General features: G+C 43.3%; 1 protein-coding gene across 2 annotated transcripts in view; it reads right to left on the bottom strand.

Annotated features, from left to right (window-relative positions):
- The window catches only part of MAP2K6 (mitogen-activated protein kinase kinase 6), a 116,978-nt gene that overhangs the window by 79,959 nt on the left and 23,097 nt on the right, over positions 1-13,922 (bottom strand). Inside the window, exon 1 of one of the 2 annotated variants that reach the window (XM_046676987.1) lies at positions 11,775-11,820. The exons of the other annotated variant lie outside the window; for it this stretch is intronic. Coding sequence (XP_046532943.1) covers positions 11,775-11,784 — 10 coding nt within the window. The 5' untranslated portion in view covers positions 11,785-11,820. Of the gene's footprint in view, positions 1-11,774; positions 11,821-13,922 lie in introns of those variants that run through there. 2 annotated transcript variants of the gene reach the window in all.

Raw genomic sequence — 13,922 nt, 5'->3', positions numbered from 1 at the left:
GAGGGAGAGAGGAAGGAAGGAAAGAGGGAAGGGAGGGAGGAAGGAAGGAAGGAAGGAAAGAGGGAAGGGAGAGAGGAAGGAAGGAAGGGAGGGAGGGAGGGAGGAAGGAAGGAAGGAAGGAAAGAGGGAAGGGAGGGAGGAAGGAAGGGAGGGAGGGAGGGAGGAAGGGAGGGAGGGAGGGAGGAAGGAAGCGTAGAAGGGAGGAAGGGAGAAAGGAAGGAAGGGAGGAAGAGAGGTGGGAGGGAGGGAGGAAAGAAGGGAGGAAGGAAGGAAGGAAAGAGGGAAGGGAGGGAGGAAGGGAGGGAGGGAGGGAGGAAAGGAGGGAGGAAGGGAGGGAGGGAGGGAGGAAGGAAGGGAGGGAGGGAGAGAGGAAGGAAGGGAGGAAGAGAGGAAGGGAGGGAGGGAGGAAGGGAGGGAAGAAGGGAGGGAGGAAGGGAGGGAGGGAGGGAGAGAGGAAAGAAGGGAGGGAGGGAGGGAGGGAGGGAGGAAGGGAGGGAGGAAGGGAGGAGGAAAAGGAGGAGGGGGTTATTTTTGGGGGAAGGATGTCCTTCAGTCAGGGCATTCTTATCGTATTTCCTTTCAATCTGAGTACTTCCCCTTCCACTGAATTTTAAAGATTTAGTTTACTTGTTCTCAAAGGGAAGACAATGACTTATTTAGCTATTCCAAATAGGGGTGTATTCTACAAAACAAAGGAGAATCAATTAGAGAAGTCAGAATCAATTACAGAACGATAAACATCACAAGAATAACATAGGCAATCATTTATCTGAAGAAATTCATTAATTAAATGAATTAGAAATAAAAATAACTTGCTTAACGCAAAAAAAAGAAAACCAACCCTGCAGTAAACCTGAATTTGTAAAACATGTTTTTAAGTATAACCTTCAGTGACTGACTACTTTCCTACCCTGGGGTTGGCAAGTAAAGAGACAGTAAAGTCCAATTTCTCCCTGGCTTAGAGGCTGACATTCACACTCAACTTTGCACACCAGCAAAGCAGGTTAGAACCATAATACATGATTTTTTATAAGGTTGCCAACCTCTAAGAGGTTTTCTGTAAAACACTCCAAAAGGTCAGTGAATATGAAAATAAAGAAGTCCCTGGTGACTTTTGCATGAAGAGTTTTGGTGAAGAAATGGGGGGAGAAGATAGACTGCAGGCACTAAGAGATGAGTGGGTGCAGAGAAATGGAGACAGCAGCAACACTACACTTGAAAGAAGTGCTGCCCGCAGAGAAGTGGGACAATTACTAGAAAAGGCAACAGATGTAAACAAAACCTTCTTTTTCTTTTTCCTGAAACTCAGAGACATTGTGCGTTTTTTTTTTTTTTTTTTTGATGAGGAAGACTGGCCCTGAGCTAACATCTGTAGCCAATCTTCCTCTGCTTCATGTGGGATGTCACCACAGTGTCATGGGGGATGTCACCATAGTGTGGCTTGAGAGCAGTGCTAGGTCCACGCCCAGGATCCGAACGTGGAACCCCAGGCACAGAAGCGGAGCAAGCAAACTTAACTACTACACCACTGCACCGGCCCCAGACACTGGGCATTTTCTAATGCAAAGTAAAGGAGTATTCCAACAATGGGAAGAAAGCCAGGTGGAAATCTGGGGGTAGCAGCAGGACAGAGCTACTAACAACAACTGGCAAACTGGCAAGACCCACGGGTGTAGACCTCCAGAGTTAACACTAACAGTGAGGATGGGCCTCTTCAATGCAAAGTTTCGGGGGTATTGGGACAACTCAAGAGTTAAGCTTTGCCGAGGACATGGTTCTGACATCAGGGCGATAGAAATCTCCCAGGATACTGATATACTCTAGGGAGCAACATCATTCCCATTCAAGTACTCACTGGTTAGAAGAATATTCAAAGGCCAAAAGAAGGTACTTTTGACCTTGCAATGATAAATTCTACTGAACTTTCATACTGTAGTAAGCCAATTATGATACACCTTTCACACCTATCATTTCCTAATTCATTCATTTTGACATTTAGAAACTACTGACAAGATTCTAATCTGTATAAGAAAACAAAAAGGCACGGGAAAAGAGAAGAATATAACCTAAAAATATAAAAAAGAAAGAAAAAAGCGAATGTGATAAACAAGAGTTTAAGACAAGCTAGAAGGTAAAGTACTAGGAACTACCAGTGTTGTAATGGCACAACTTCAACACTTCTCTCCTTCGAGGATGAATAAGCAGTGGGATTGTGGAAGGGATGGCAATACTCATCCAATATTCCATTTGTTCCCCCATATTTCCCAGGCTTCCTTGCAGTTGGATTGACCCATGTGATCACATCGAAATATGAGAAGTGAAATATGTCACTTCCAGGCTGAGGCAGCGAGAAGCTCAGGAGCTATTCTCCAGTCGCCCCCTTTCCCTTGTCATGGAGACTGGCAAGACCATTTTTGCCAGATGGTGCAACTATCCAGTGGTGGGGCCTCCATTATGCTGGGTCACGGAGGCCCTGAGTGGACTGGGTTCCCTGCTGATTCATCCGGGACATGTAGGATGAGCAAGGAATAACATTTTTCTTGTGTTAAGCCACTGAGATTTGGGGATTTTTGTTACCTCGTCTAAGCTGACTAACATAATAAGAATAATAGCCCCATTCCAATTAAAGGGCTACTGAAGTCCTCAGAATTCATATCCCAATTTTTCTTCATCAAATTACCCATTCCAAATTACTTTTAAAATTTTGTATAACTGGACAAGATATGGACTTTAGAGGCCACACTTCTCCACAATAGAGGAAAACTGAACCAACTAAAAATCACCAAATAAGGTTTTATTATGATCTAATCAGAATTCCACACACATATATGAGAGAAGTTTAGATGACAGAATTCTGTAGGAGTGAAACAGGAATACAAGAACAGAGAACGAAACAACAATAATTACGTAAGTAGCTCTTATTGGTCAGGGCCTATGATGTGCCCAGAACTACATTATTTGCTTTATTTAGTTATCTCATTTAATAATCATTACAACGATTTTACAAATTAGATATTGAGGCAAACACAGTTGGCTGCCCACTCAATTTGCTAACAAAATCACAGTTTTGTTCAGAAAATGGGTGGCAATGTGAACAGGGATGGTGGACCCCTCGCCAGCCTCAGGAGAGGAAATGCAATTGATTAGTTTATGCCTGGCACACAACCCTAGATTTAATAATCGTTTTTACATTTTTACAGGGTTAAGAAAAGAAAGAGAAAAATATGGAACAGAGACCATATGTGGCCCACAAAACCCAAAATCTTGACAATCAGGCTCTTTACAGAAAAAGTTTGCTAACCCATAGTTTATACTAACCACAGGAACCCCTTTTGCCAGTATGGGTTTGAAGGTGAACAAGTAACATAGCTTTTGGCTTCAGGTTTGAAACCTGAGAGGAAGTCTGCTGGAAGCTCCTAGAAAGCTTTTCCTTCCTGATTAAAATAAAAATAATAAGACCCAGGGGAGAAATGCCCCCTTCTCTTCCTGCCTTTTGATGTTGTCATGTTACATCATGATCCTTAAAAGGGCTAAGGTAGCCATCCTGTGACCTGGAAGAAAAAGCCAAGGGAATCAGGAATGGAAGGGATACCATCCAAAGCCAGAGCATGGCTAAATTACCGAATTAACCAACCCCAGAACAATGGTGCATCTCCAGGTATCTTTGCAGAGGGGATGATAAACCCCTATTGTTGCAACCACTTTTGTTGGGTATTCAGTTACTTACAGTGGCCAGGATCCCATTGAATTTTCATCACCCCTCAATAAAAGAAGCAACTCTCACATCTCTAGTATAATGGAACCTGAGAAGCTGCAGTAGTCATTAGACCCTTTGCTCCCAGCTGGAAAACTCTTCAGAACATCGTAGGCTACCTCCCGGCCCACCCCCAGCCCCCTAAATCATGATTCTCCAATTCTTGCTTAGGACACAAAGCACTAAATCTTTGAAATTTAGCCTCGAATATTAAATACTTGAGTGATCCCAGCGTCACAAGGTTAGAATCTTCCATTTGTAAAATGAAAAAAACAATGTTTGTGAACAAAATGCTGTCGTATCCCTTTAAAAATGTCCCTACCCACAAAATATTATCTCTACATCTATATTTTCAAATTAATTTCAACATGCCTTTATACCACTTCCTTAAATTTACTTTTTGAATTGCTCTATGTCTCCATACCTTAAACAAAAATCACCTTTAGCTTGGTCAATTAGGTTTTCTTTAAGAAATATCATCAAATATGTACGCGCCCATGACGATGTTAGAAGGTTATTCCTTCTGGACCCAGTCAGAACATCTGTCTTGATCATTTACTCTGGTCAGACTGGCTTCTGTGGATAATGACTTAATCACTGGAACCTGGAAGCTTTCACCAAGCTCCAGGGCTGTCACTGTACTCGTTGATGGAAAAAGTGCTTCTGGCTAGAAATATAGACATCAGCCAAGTCACAATAGCTTCCTGATCTTTCTTTTATTGCCTCTACCAAACCACAACAAAGAGTCTCTACCGTGTCCCTGGGAAATAAGTTTGTCTGAATACAGCCCTTAAAATCTGAAAAGTCCTATTTTCATGGTTATAACTGGTGGGCCACAAAGGGTTACCTACACAGGTTAAATTTCCCTCGTCATTTCAGCATCTAAAGCAACTGTTGAGGACATTTTTTTCTCCTTTAAATCCAAAGCAGTGGTTCTTCACCTCGCTGCACAGCGGAGTTCCCAGGGAGCTTTAAAATATAATGATGGCTGGGCCTATCCCTACAGCTTTGATTAATTGGTTCAAAGGCAGCCTGGGCACTGGGATGTCTAAAAGTTCCCCAGGTGACTCTAATATACAGTCAAGGTTGAGAACCACTGACCCAAGGTCAATGGCAAATAGAAGAAAATGTAATTAAAGAGCTACACCCAAGAGAAAAATAACTAAATTGCATTTACAAAGGGCTAAGTGAGAGGACTAGAAAAAGCTCTTCCCACTATTTAACGCTTCTAAGAAATAACAGGGGATCAATGATTATCAATCAAGAAGAAACTCAAATTAAAAAAAAATCCATATATATATACACATTGTAAATTATTTAAAGGAAGAAGAGAGATGGCCAGGAGAAAGGAACTAAAATTAAAGAAAGAAAATGAGTGTGGGGCCGGCCCCATGGCTGAGTGGTTAAGTTCCCATGGTCCGCTTCGGCGGCCCAGGGTTTCACCAGTTCGGATCCTTGGTGTGGACATGGCACCTCTTGTCAGGCCACACTGAGGCAGCGTCCCACATAGCACAACCAGAGAGACCTACAACTAGAATATACAACTACGTACTGGGGGCTTTGGGGAGAAAAAGGAAAAAAAAGAAGATTGGCAACAGTTGCTGGTCAGGTGCCAATCTTTAAAAAAAAAAAAAGGAAAATGAGTCTGGCCCCCTAAGTCATGAATCTTAGAGTCGTACTTATGCCTCCATATCCTCACCTTCTTTAAACAGCACATGAAAATCATGTTTTTTTAAGTGCACCCAGCTCCTCAAAACCTTAGTCTGGGGGTCAGCAAACCACTGCCCGTGGACCCAATTTGGCCTGCCACCCGTTTTGGTAAGTAAATTTTTACTGGAATGCAGCTGTCTCATCATTTACATATTATCTGCCTACTTTCACACTACAAACAGCAGAGGTGCAAAAGAGACCATATGGCCTACAAAACCTAACATCTGGCCCTTTACAGAAAAAGTTCTCAGACCACTGCTCAAGCCTATAATCTAGCATTCTAGTACCAGGCATTAACAGATCTCCCTTTTGTACTTCTCCCACTAGCGCCCAGCCTAGAAATCTGCACTTCTGCTCCTGCCAAACACCTCTGCTCTGCCTGGTCAGTCCCATCAAAGGGCACTCACAGTGTCTCCAGGAGTCACCCAGCTGCAGCCTGCTGGAATTCGTTCCTCAGCTCTGACCAGCATGTCTCAGAGCACCTGGCTGACTGTTACTCTGTGCAATAACCAGCTTTCAGCCAAGAAAAAAAAAATAGTATCAAAGCTCTTGTCAATTTGCTTTGAGTGAATATGCTAATGTTAAGAAATAGACTGGGGCCAGCCCGGTGGCACAGCGATTAAATTCATACGATCCGCTTCTCGGTAGCGTGGGGTTGGCCGGTTCAGATCCCCGGTGCGGACATGGCACCACTTGGCAAAAAGCCATGCTGTGGTAGGCGTCCCATGTATAAAGTAGAGGAAGATGGGCATGGATGTTAGCTCAGGGCCAGTCTTCCTCAGCAAAAAGAGGCAGATTGGCAGTAGTTAGCTCAGGGCTAATCTTCCTCCAAAAAAAAAAGAAATAGACTAAGATCTTTTACATAGTGCTCTGTGCAACCTAAGTTCAAACCTCCCTTATCACCTTCTGGTTTTGCCTAATTAAATTTAATTTTTTTCATTTGTTTTACTACTTTGCTGAAATCCTAGGCAATGCGTTTTAAAATTATCCCCATAGTTCTACTATTTCTTTGCAAAATTTTACTATGATAGCAGAAATCAAAGGTGATTCTAAGGGCTCCTTTATTATTTGCTCGCTTTCGCCTCTGTATATTTAAATACGGACTGAAGCTCTAATTTAATCGTTTGGAAGGGAGACAAGGGAAAGACTTGAGAATCCATTGCTACCTAGAATTAAAATTTTCATAGCAGACAGGCAGGGCTTTAGAGACAATATGATATATATTTGCTTACAAGATAAAAGTTCTTTTCTCTGTCCATCAGTAAAGTACTGTCTTCACTTTAGCAACTTGGGACTGAATTGTGGACTCAATACTCAGACCCCCAGGGCAGGAACAGAGAAGGAAGGTGTCACACATTTCCCTTCCTTTACTCCTACCATCATGGCCTGCTAACATCATATCAATCTGGGTGCTCCTGATATTTGGAGCCTGATACTTCCATGGTATGGAGGGCTGTCCTGTGCATTATAGCATGTTTGGCAGCATCCCTGACCTCTACCCTCTAGATGCCAGTAGCACACACAAGACACACAACGCTTCAAAGTTATGACAACTAAAAATGTTTCTGCACGTTGCCAAATGTACCCTGGGGCAGCACCGGCCCTCAGTTGAGAACCACCACATTAGGGGAACTAGTCTCCCTTCCCACTTGTTGCCCTACCCCACCCTCCGACCTCCTCCATCCCTATTGCTGCTAGGTTAGTTTAAGCCTTCACTGTCTTTTGTGTGTGTGTGTGTGTGTGTGTGTGAGGAAGATTGGCCCTGAGCTAACATCTGTTGCCAATCTTTCCTCTTTTTTTTTTCTTTTCTCTCTCCCCAAAGCCCCAGTACATAGTTGTGTATCCTAGTTGTAGGTCATTCTAGTTCCTCTATGTGGGATGCCACCACAACATAGCTTTGATGAGCAGTGCATAGGTCCACACCTGGGATCCAAACCAGTGAACCCCAGGACGCCAAAGCGGAGCGTGCGAACTAAACCACTCAGCTTCAGGCTGGCCCCTCCATCATCTTTAACCTGGACTACCATACCACTCTCTCAACCCGTGTCCTTGCTACCTACCTCCCAGGGAGCTCATATATCCTCCAGACTGCCACCAAAGTGATGTGGATGCTGGGGTGCAACACCCAGCATCACCTCCAGGCCTGAGGCACTCCCTCCCCTGCTGAGCCTTCTCCAGGGAGTGACCTCAGCTGAAGAGAGCCACTTCGAGATGGTTATGTACCCTTCCATCCAGCCTCCATCCAGTGACTGCAGGTGTTTAAATGCCTGACCCCTGTGCCTCTGGGTGGGACTACTCTGATAAACCATTCCAGCTCCAAAGCATCCCTGTGGGACCCGCCTTACAGCTGCATCATCATTCAACTCCTCCTTCCGCCCAATCCTGTTTCACTAGCTCCCTCTCAAAAGCTAGACCCAAGAACACACCCCAGTAAACCTCCTTCATGCAAATCTCTCTCTCTGGGTCTGTTTCCTGAGAGGCAGGGCCAAAGACACAGAGTTATCTTAGTAAATTACAAGTCTAATCATATTGCTCTCCTGCTAGCGATCCTGCACTGGCTCCCCCTTGCCTACACTGGGGGATGCTAAAGAATAATTATTGGGGAGGCATATACAAGGGTAGTGCAATCAGTAGAGTGCTGGTAAAGCAACTCTTTAGGGAGAAAAAAAGCCCTGATATGTAACATTTGCTAATTTCCATGGTGTAAATATTTCCACCACTGTGGACTTAAAGCTACCAACGATTTAACAACCAGCTGGCAAAATTACTGGCAATTTAATAAAAGGCTCTCGTGAATCAGACACACGCCAGCTCCAGCACGCCACTGATAACCCCTGACCATTCACTATTGTTAATCCTCATTGTTCTCCTTCACTCATATTTCATTTCAGCCATGACAAATTCCTGCAATTCTCAGACCACCAGCATGCTTTGAGGTTCTGTGCCCTTAATCACGCTGCTTTCTCTGTCTAGAATACGCTTCCTTCCCCTGTCTGATTCATGCAAACCTACTCAGTGTTTTGGATTCGGCACAAATAAAACCTCTTCCATAAACATTTTCAAGATTCACCCCTGCCCATACTATTTCACTCAAAGGTTAAACAGAATCCTCCCGCTTTTGGGTCCACAAGTACCAAAAATACTTTCCTATCATAATGTTCCTATTATATTTTATTATATATGTGTGTGTGTGTGTGTGTGTGTGTTTACAAAACCACATACGGACTAGACTGTAACTACTCTGAGGGTAGGGTCTTATTTACATTTTTCTGGCACAGAAGGTGCTCACAAAATGTTTTTGAATAAACTAAAAATCTGGCCTCACTTCTTAGCTCAACTTTGTCATGAAATACAGATCTTAAAAACCTCTCAAGGAAAAAGTGCTCTATTTCCCCAAATTGGAGCAATGGGTTTGATCCCCGGTCCCCCAGCTTTAGGAGGTTGCAGAGAGGCAAAGCATGGATGAAGGCTGGGCCACAGCATCACCTCTAAGGCTTCGTCCTAAACCAAGGAGTCTCAGAACGGAGCGGAGAAGCATTGAAAACAAAAGGGACATTTGCTGGCCCAAGGAGATGGGCAGGTGCACCGACTAGTTACCTCCTGGCCAGGCAACATGAGGCCAACCTTTCCACATGCTGCTGCCTCAGACTTGAAGTCAGCCAGGTGCTTACTGTGCTGCAGCTTTAAACCAAGCTACACATACTCATTCAGTGCCTAGTACTTGGAAAATACTGCGTCTGTAAAATTAGAATAGAAATGACCACCAACCACGCAGGGGAGTTTGAGGAATATCAACCAGCCTTGTTTTTAAGTCAAAAACAAAAATGAACTCCCTCCGCCCATAGAACTCCACAAAAGCAAAGAATAAAAATAAACTCTCATATAGCACTTGCTTGCTGTATACCAGCTCTCTTCTAAAGGCTTACATATATTAAATATGTATGTATAGTTTATACTATATATTATATATACTATATATTATATATATTGCTATATACTATATATAAATATATATTACTATATACTATATATATTACTATATATTATATTATATATATTATATATAATACTATACATACTATATTATATATTACTATATATTACATATACATATATATTACATATAATATTACATACACATAATATATAATTATGAATTATCAATATTCTGATATATAACATTATATATGGCATCTTATATATGTAACATATATAACACAGAATCCTCACATCAGTCCTATGTCCAAGGTACTAGTATTATTCCCATTTTACAGATTAAGAAACAAAGATATTAAGCAATTCGCCTAAGGCTACACAGCTACTAAGGAGAAGAGCCAGGATTTGAACCAAGGCAGCCTGGTTCCAAAATCCATGCTCTTAATCACGCTAAGTGAAGAAGAAAACGAGCTCCTTTATAACTTTTCACCACTGTCATCACAGGTTTCATGATGTCCCTTTCAAAGCCTGTAACCTGGGAGCCCGGCCTTTGCCTTAGACCTTGGCACAGCACGCACGGCCAGCCACCTGCAACAGCTCCACTCCGCCAGCCCTGCAACACCTAGCAAGACCTCAGTGATCAAGGGAGCCTTTCTTTTAGCAACTTCACCACGTGGAAAAGTCATGAACCCCAAGGACAGAAGCAACGAGAGGCAAAAAAGGAAAGGAAAGCAGCACCTCCAGCGCCAGCAATGAAAACAAATGCTCTGAGCAATGCTGGCAAGAGCCAAGATGAGGCCAAGCACCAAGAGGACAACGGGCCCTGCAAACAGTGCGATCCCTGCCCAGAAGGATGGACCCTCTCATTCCCCGGGGATGGCTAAAGAAGGAAACCACAAGGGCCGAGAGTGGAGATGTGGCGGAGGAAAAAAGCCGAAGAAAAATACAATGCAGAATGGAAAGAGCCTTGGCCGGCAGTGGCTGCAATTGGAGCGGGGCCAGGATGGCGACACTCTGCTGCAAAGGCAGCAGGACAGCAATGGGGAGGCCCCCGAGGCACCCGGCAGCTGGGAACAGAGAGGCCTTGCACCTTAGCAACCTCCCATGGGCCCTCCGTGCTCTCCAGACCAGCAAGATGGCCATATTTCTTAAATAAAAGTTAGCCTACATTTAAGTGACAATAAGAAAAGACAATGACTTTTAGAGTTTCATGAAAAACAGGGTTAAATTAGATCTCAGTGCTTGAAGGACTAAACTTTAGTTTAAAAAAAATGCTCTGAGACTATTTCCCTACAGGGCTAGATAATTGAGCCATTGCTTGATATTTTGGTAGGGGATATAAATTCAAAACAGCAAGACAAATTAGAGATATGCCATAACAATATTTAGGTGAGTTTGTCATGGCTTACTGATGGAAGAGGCATTCAAAGATGTCTCCCCATTTCAGTCCTAGGCTGATTTATTTCCCTTCATCCTTACCCTAAGAGTCACGAGGTCCTCTTTCTGCTGTGTTCCAGATGCAGTCTCTCAATTTCAGGCCGATAGGGCCCTGTCTGCCAACTGACCTCAACAGTCTGGCAGGTCCGCACTTCCCTGGCCTCAGCCCAGTCTCTTTTGCAAGTCTCCCTAGCCTGGCTCCCTGCTGGGGATTCGAATCCTGGCCTCCTGCTCACTCCTGTATGGCTTCATTAACTGACTCCCCTCTGGTCAGCTAATGCTCACCCTTCTGAAAGCCCCCACTGGCCCCAAATGAAATCATCGATCTAATTCTTCCTTTCTTCATCTCCTCCCTCTTCCAGTCCCTATCTGTTTACTAAACTGCCTTCAGTACAACCATCAAATTCCATTTCCCAAACTGAGCTTTACCTATGACTCCTTTGTATGTAGGAAACAAAGATTATAATAAAATATGAAGTTACATAAATCACCCACGTCATCGAACCCACTAAAAGTATCCAATTCAATGACTACTTCACAGAATTGCATAATGCAATATCTCTAAAAAAAATCATTGTGAAGTCTAGCAATTGTGTTTTCAAGCACCCATTCCCCAATAAGCTCAAAACACAGCCATTGTAAATGGGTGGAAGAGGCATTAAAGTGTGTATTTCAGCGTCTGTGCCGAGTGCTAAAATGATGCTGGAAAGGCAGTGGATAAGAAGAGGTAATTAGGCTGAGGGCTTCCACAGCGCCCCGATCTAAGTTTGCATCCCTACCCTGCTATTAACTAGCTCCATGACCTCAAAGAAAATTACTCAGCCTCCCAAAGCTTTGGTATCCTCACCTGCAAAAGAGAGAGACCACCTACCCAATAGGTTAGCAATAAAGGCGTCAAGAGCTAATACACATGAGCCACCTGGTACATAGGAAATACCTGTAAACATTGGTGGAAGAAACTGAAGTAGAGAAAGTAACTCGGCTCAGCCAGTCTTGCTACTACTGATTTAGCCCGGTAACACGATTCTTAATCCAGCAATTCAATCTCTAAGCACTTAGTAGAGTTTAAGCTTCCTGTGCGTCACTCAAAAAACTTGTTGACTAACGTAAATCCAAGCTGTATCCTTGTACTGTGTTCTCATGCCCTAGGAGAATGCTGGAGCTCTGCCGCTTAACAGTAAACTGTCAATTACTGGCTCAATTATATAAACTTGATATTCTTAGGCAAAGTGATAGATCTGCCCGCCCCCCACCCCAGTTTCCATTAATCACCAGAAGAGATGAAAGCAATGAAAGCTAATCTAACAGTAAAGGAGGCAGCAGCTGCTAAGACAACATGCTACATGCCCAAAATACCTTTGTTGCAGGGTAAAAAATAAGCAACATATTTTTCTTGCTTAAGCTCTTAACTCCTTAGGTGTGTGTGCACCTATTTGATTTCTTATGCAATGGGACACAGCACATATTTTAATGAACTAAAGCTAAGATTGATACATTTGAAACTGAAGTAGATAGTATAAATATCTCAAAATAAGGAAGAGAGACCTTCATGAGGTTTACTTTTTCAAGCCAGAGGATAGAAATGCAACATATCCCTCATTCAAATAATCACCCATGAGAAATAAAGCTACTGTGTATGTCTACCAACCCAATTGTCATGCATACATTGAGAGTTCTTAAAGTACTCAGGCATTTACAGACAATTTCATTTGCTACCCAAATAAAAAGGAATTCCTATAGGGGAACACCCACGGTATGGCTAGAACACTGCAAGAGAAATGGAAAGACCAGGTCCTAGCCACAGGGCTACCACCTGGTAGTTATATAACCCCTAAACAGGCTACTTCATTTAAACATGAAAGAATTTTCCCTTCTGTGAAAAAAGAAAAATACCTCTTCTAAAACATCAAGTTTTCAATAAGGATAAAACAAACTTTTATCTATAATTTTATCTACGATTTCTGAAAATCGTTCATAAATCAAGGCAATGTCGTTCACATTTAAAATTTCACTTTTGGTAAGTGAACCAGAATTAGTTCACTGACAGACAGACCTAGCGAAGGCTGAGCCAGCCCTTTTGCTTTTGAGGTCAGTAAGTAATCTAAGACTCGAGTTTTGTCTCCACTGCTTAACTTCCCTGAGTCAAGTTTCCTTCCTCTATCTCAGAGAGCTGGTAAAATCTCTTCCTGGTACAAATGCACCCCGGGCTTCCCGTAGGTCTCCAGCTAAAGAAAGCTGGTAGCATGCATACAGTGGCCAGCTTAGAGCTCGCAGTGGACATTTGTCATGCTTTTGGCATCTGAGTCCCCCCTCTACATTTGGAGAGTCCTTCACCTCCTGAGGCAGAGCCAGCCACCCATTATAGAAGCTAAAAGTGCCGGATACTCACTTTCCCAGCATCCCTTGCACCACAGTATGGGCCCAGGACAACCACTGTAGACTCGGAATCAGTCCCTAGTGATGTAAACAGGTGGGGACAGCACAGGATCTATTTCGGCGCTTGACAACGGTAGCGGCAGCTCCATCCAGTTTGGAGAAGCTTTATTGGCAGTGGTTCTGATGACGACCACACCCCATGTCCAGTTGCAGTGACACAAGCTGCATAGCTGCACCCACTGGTGGTAGCAGCAGTGTCTGCGCCAGTCCCCTTCGTTGGTGTAATTTGGGGTTTTGTTCCAGCTCTGATTCTAGTTCTCTGGCCCCCTGGCAGCTTTTATGAGCTACTCCAAATTCTTCCCATGGATTCCTTTCCTGCTAAGATCAGGAAGAATCAATTTCCGTACCTTTTGACGATGAACTCTCATTGATTCAGAAATCATCCTTTCAAGACTAAGAAATCAGCCAACACCAGCAGACCACCCTGCTCCATCTAGAAACTTCCAAATGAGGTGTCACTAAACCTCATGACACTATCAACCCTTCCATTCACAATGTACATCACACAACAAACACAGGGATAAAAAAGAAAAAGATAAAAAAAAAGCCTGAAAACAACCAAACTGTAGTTCAATGGTACAGAAAGACAAACCTAGAGGGTAAGATTACCTAAAAGTGTTTGAGGACCACGTCTCTTCAGACCTTTAAA

Source organism: Equus quagga, chromosome 11, assembly GCF_021613505.1.
Source record: "Equus quagga isolate Etosha38 chromosome 11, UCLA_HA_Equagga_1.0, whole genome shotgun sequence".
NCBI classification, from domain to species: domain Eukaryota; kingdom Metazoa; phylum Chordata; class Mammalia; order Perissodactyla; family Equidae; genus Equus; species Equus quagga.
This window is presented reverse-complemented; position numbering and strand designations above follow the sequence as displayed.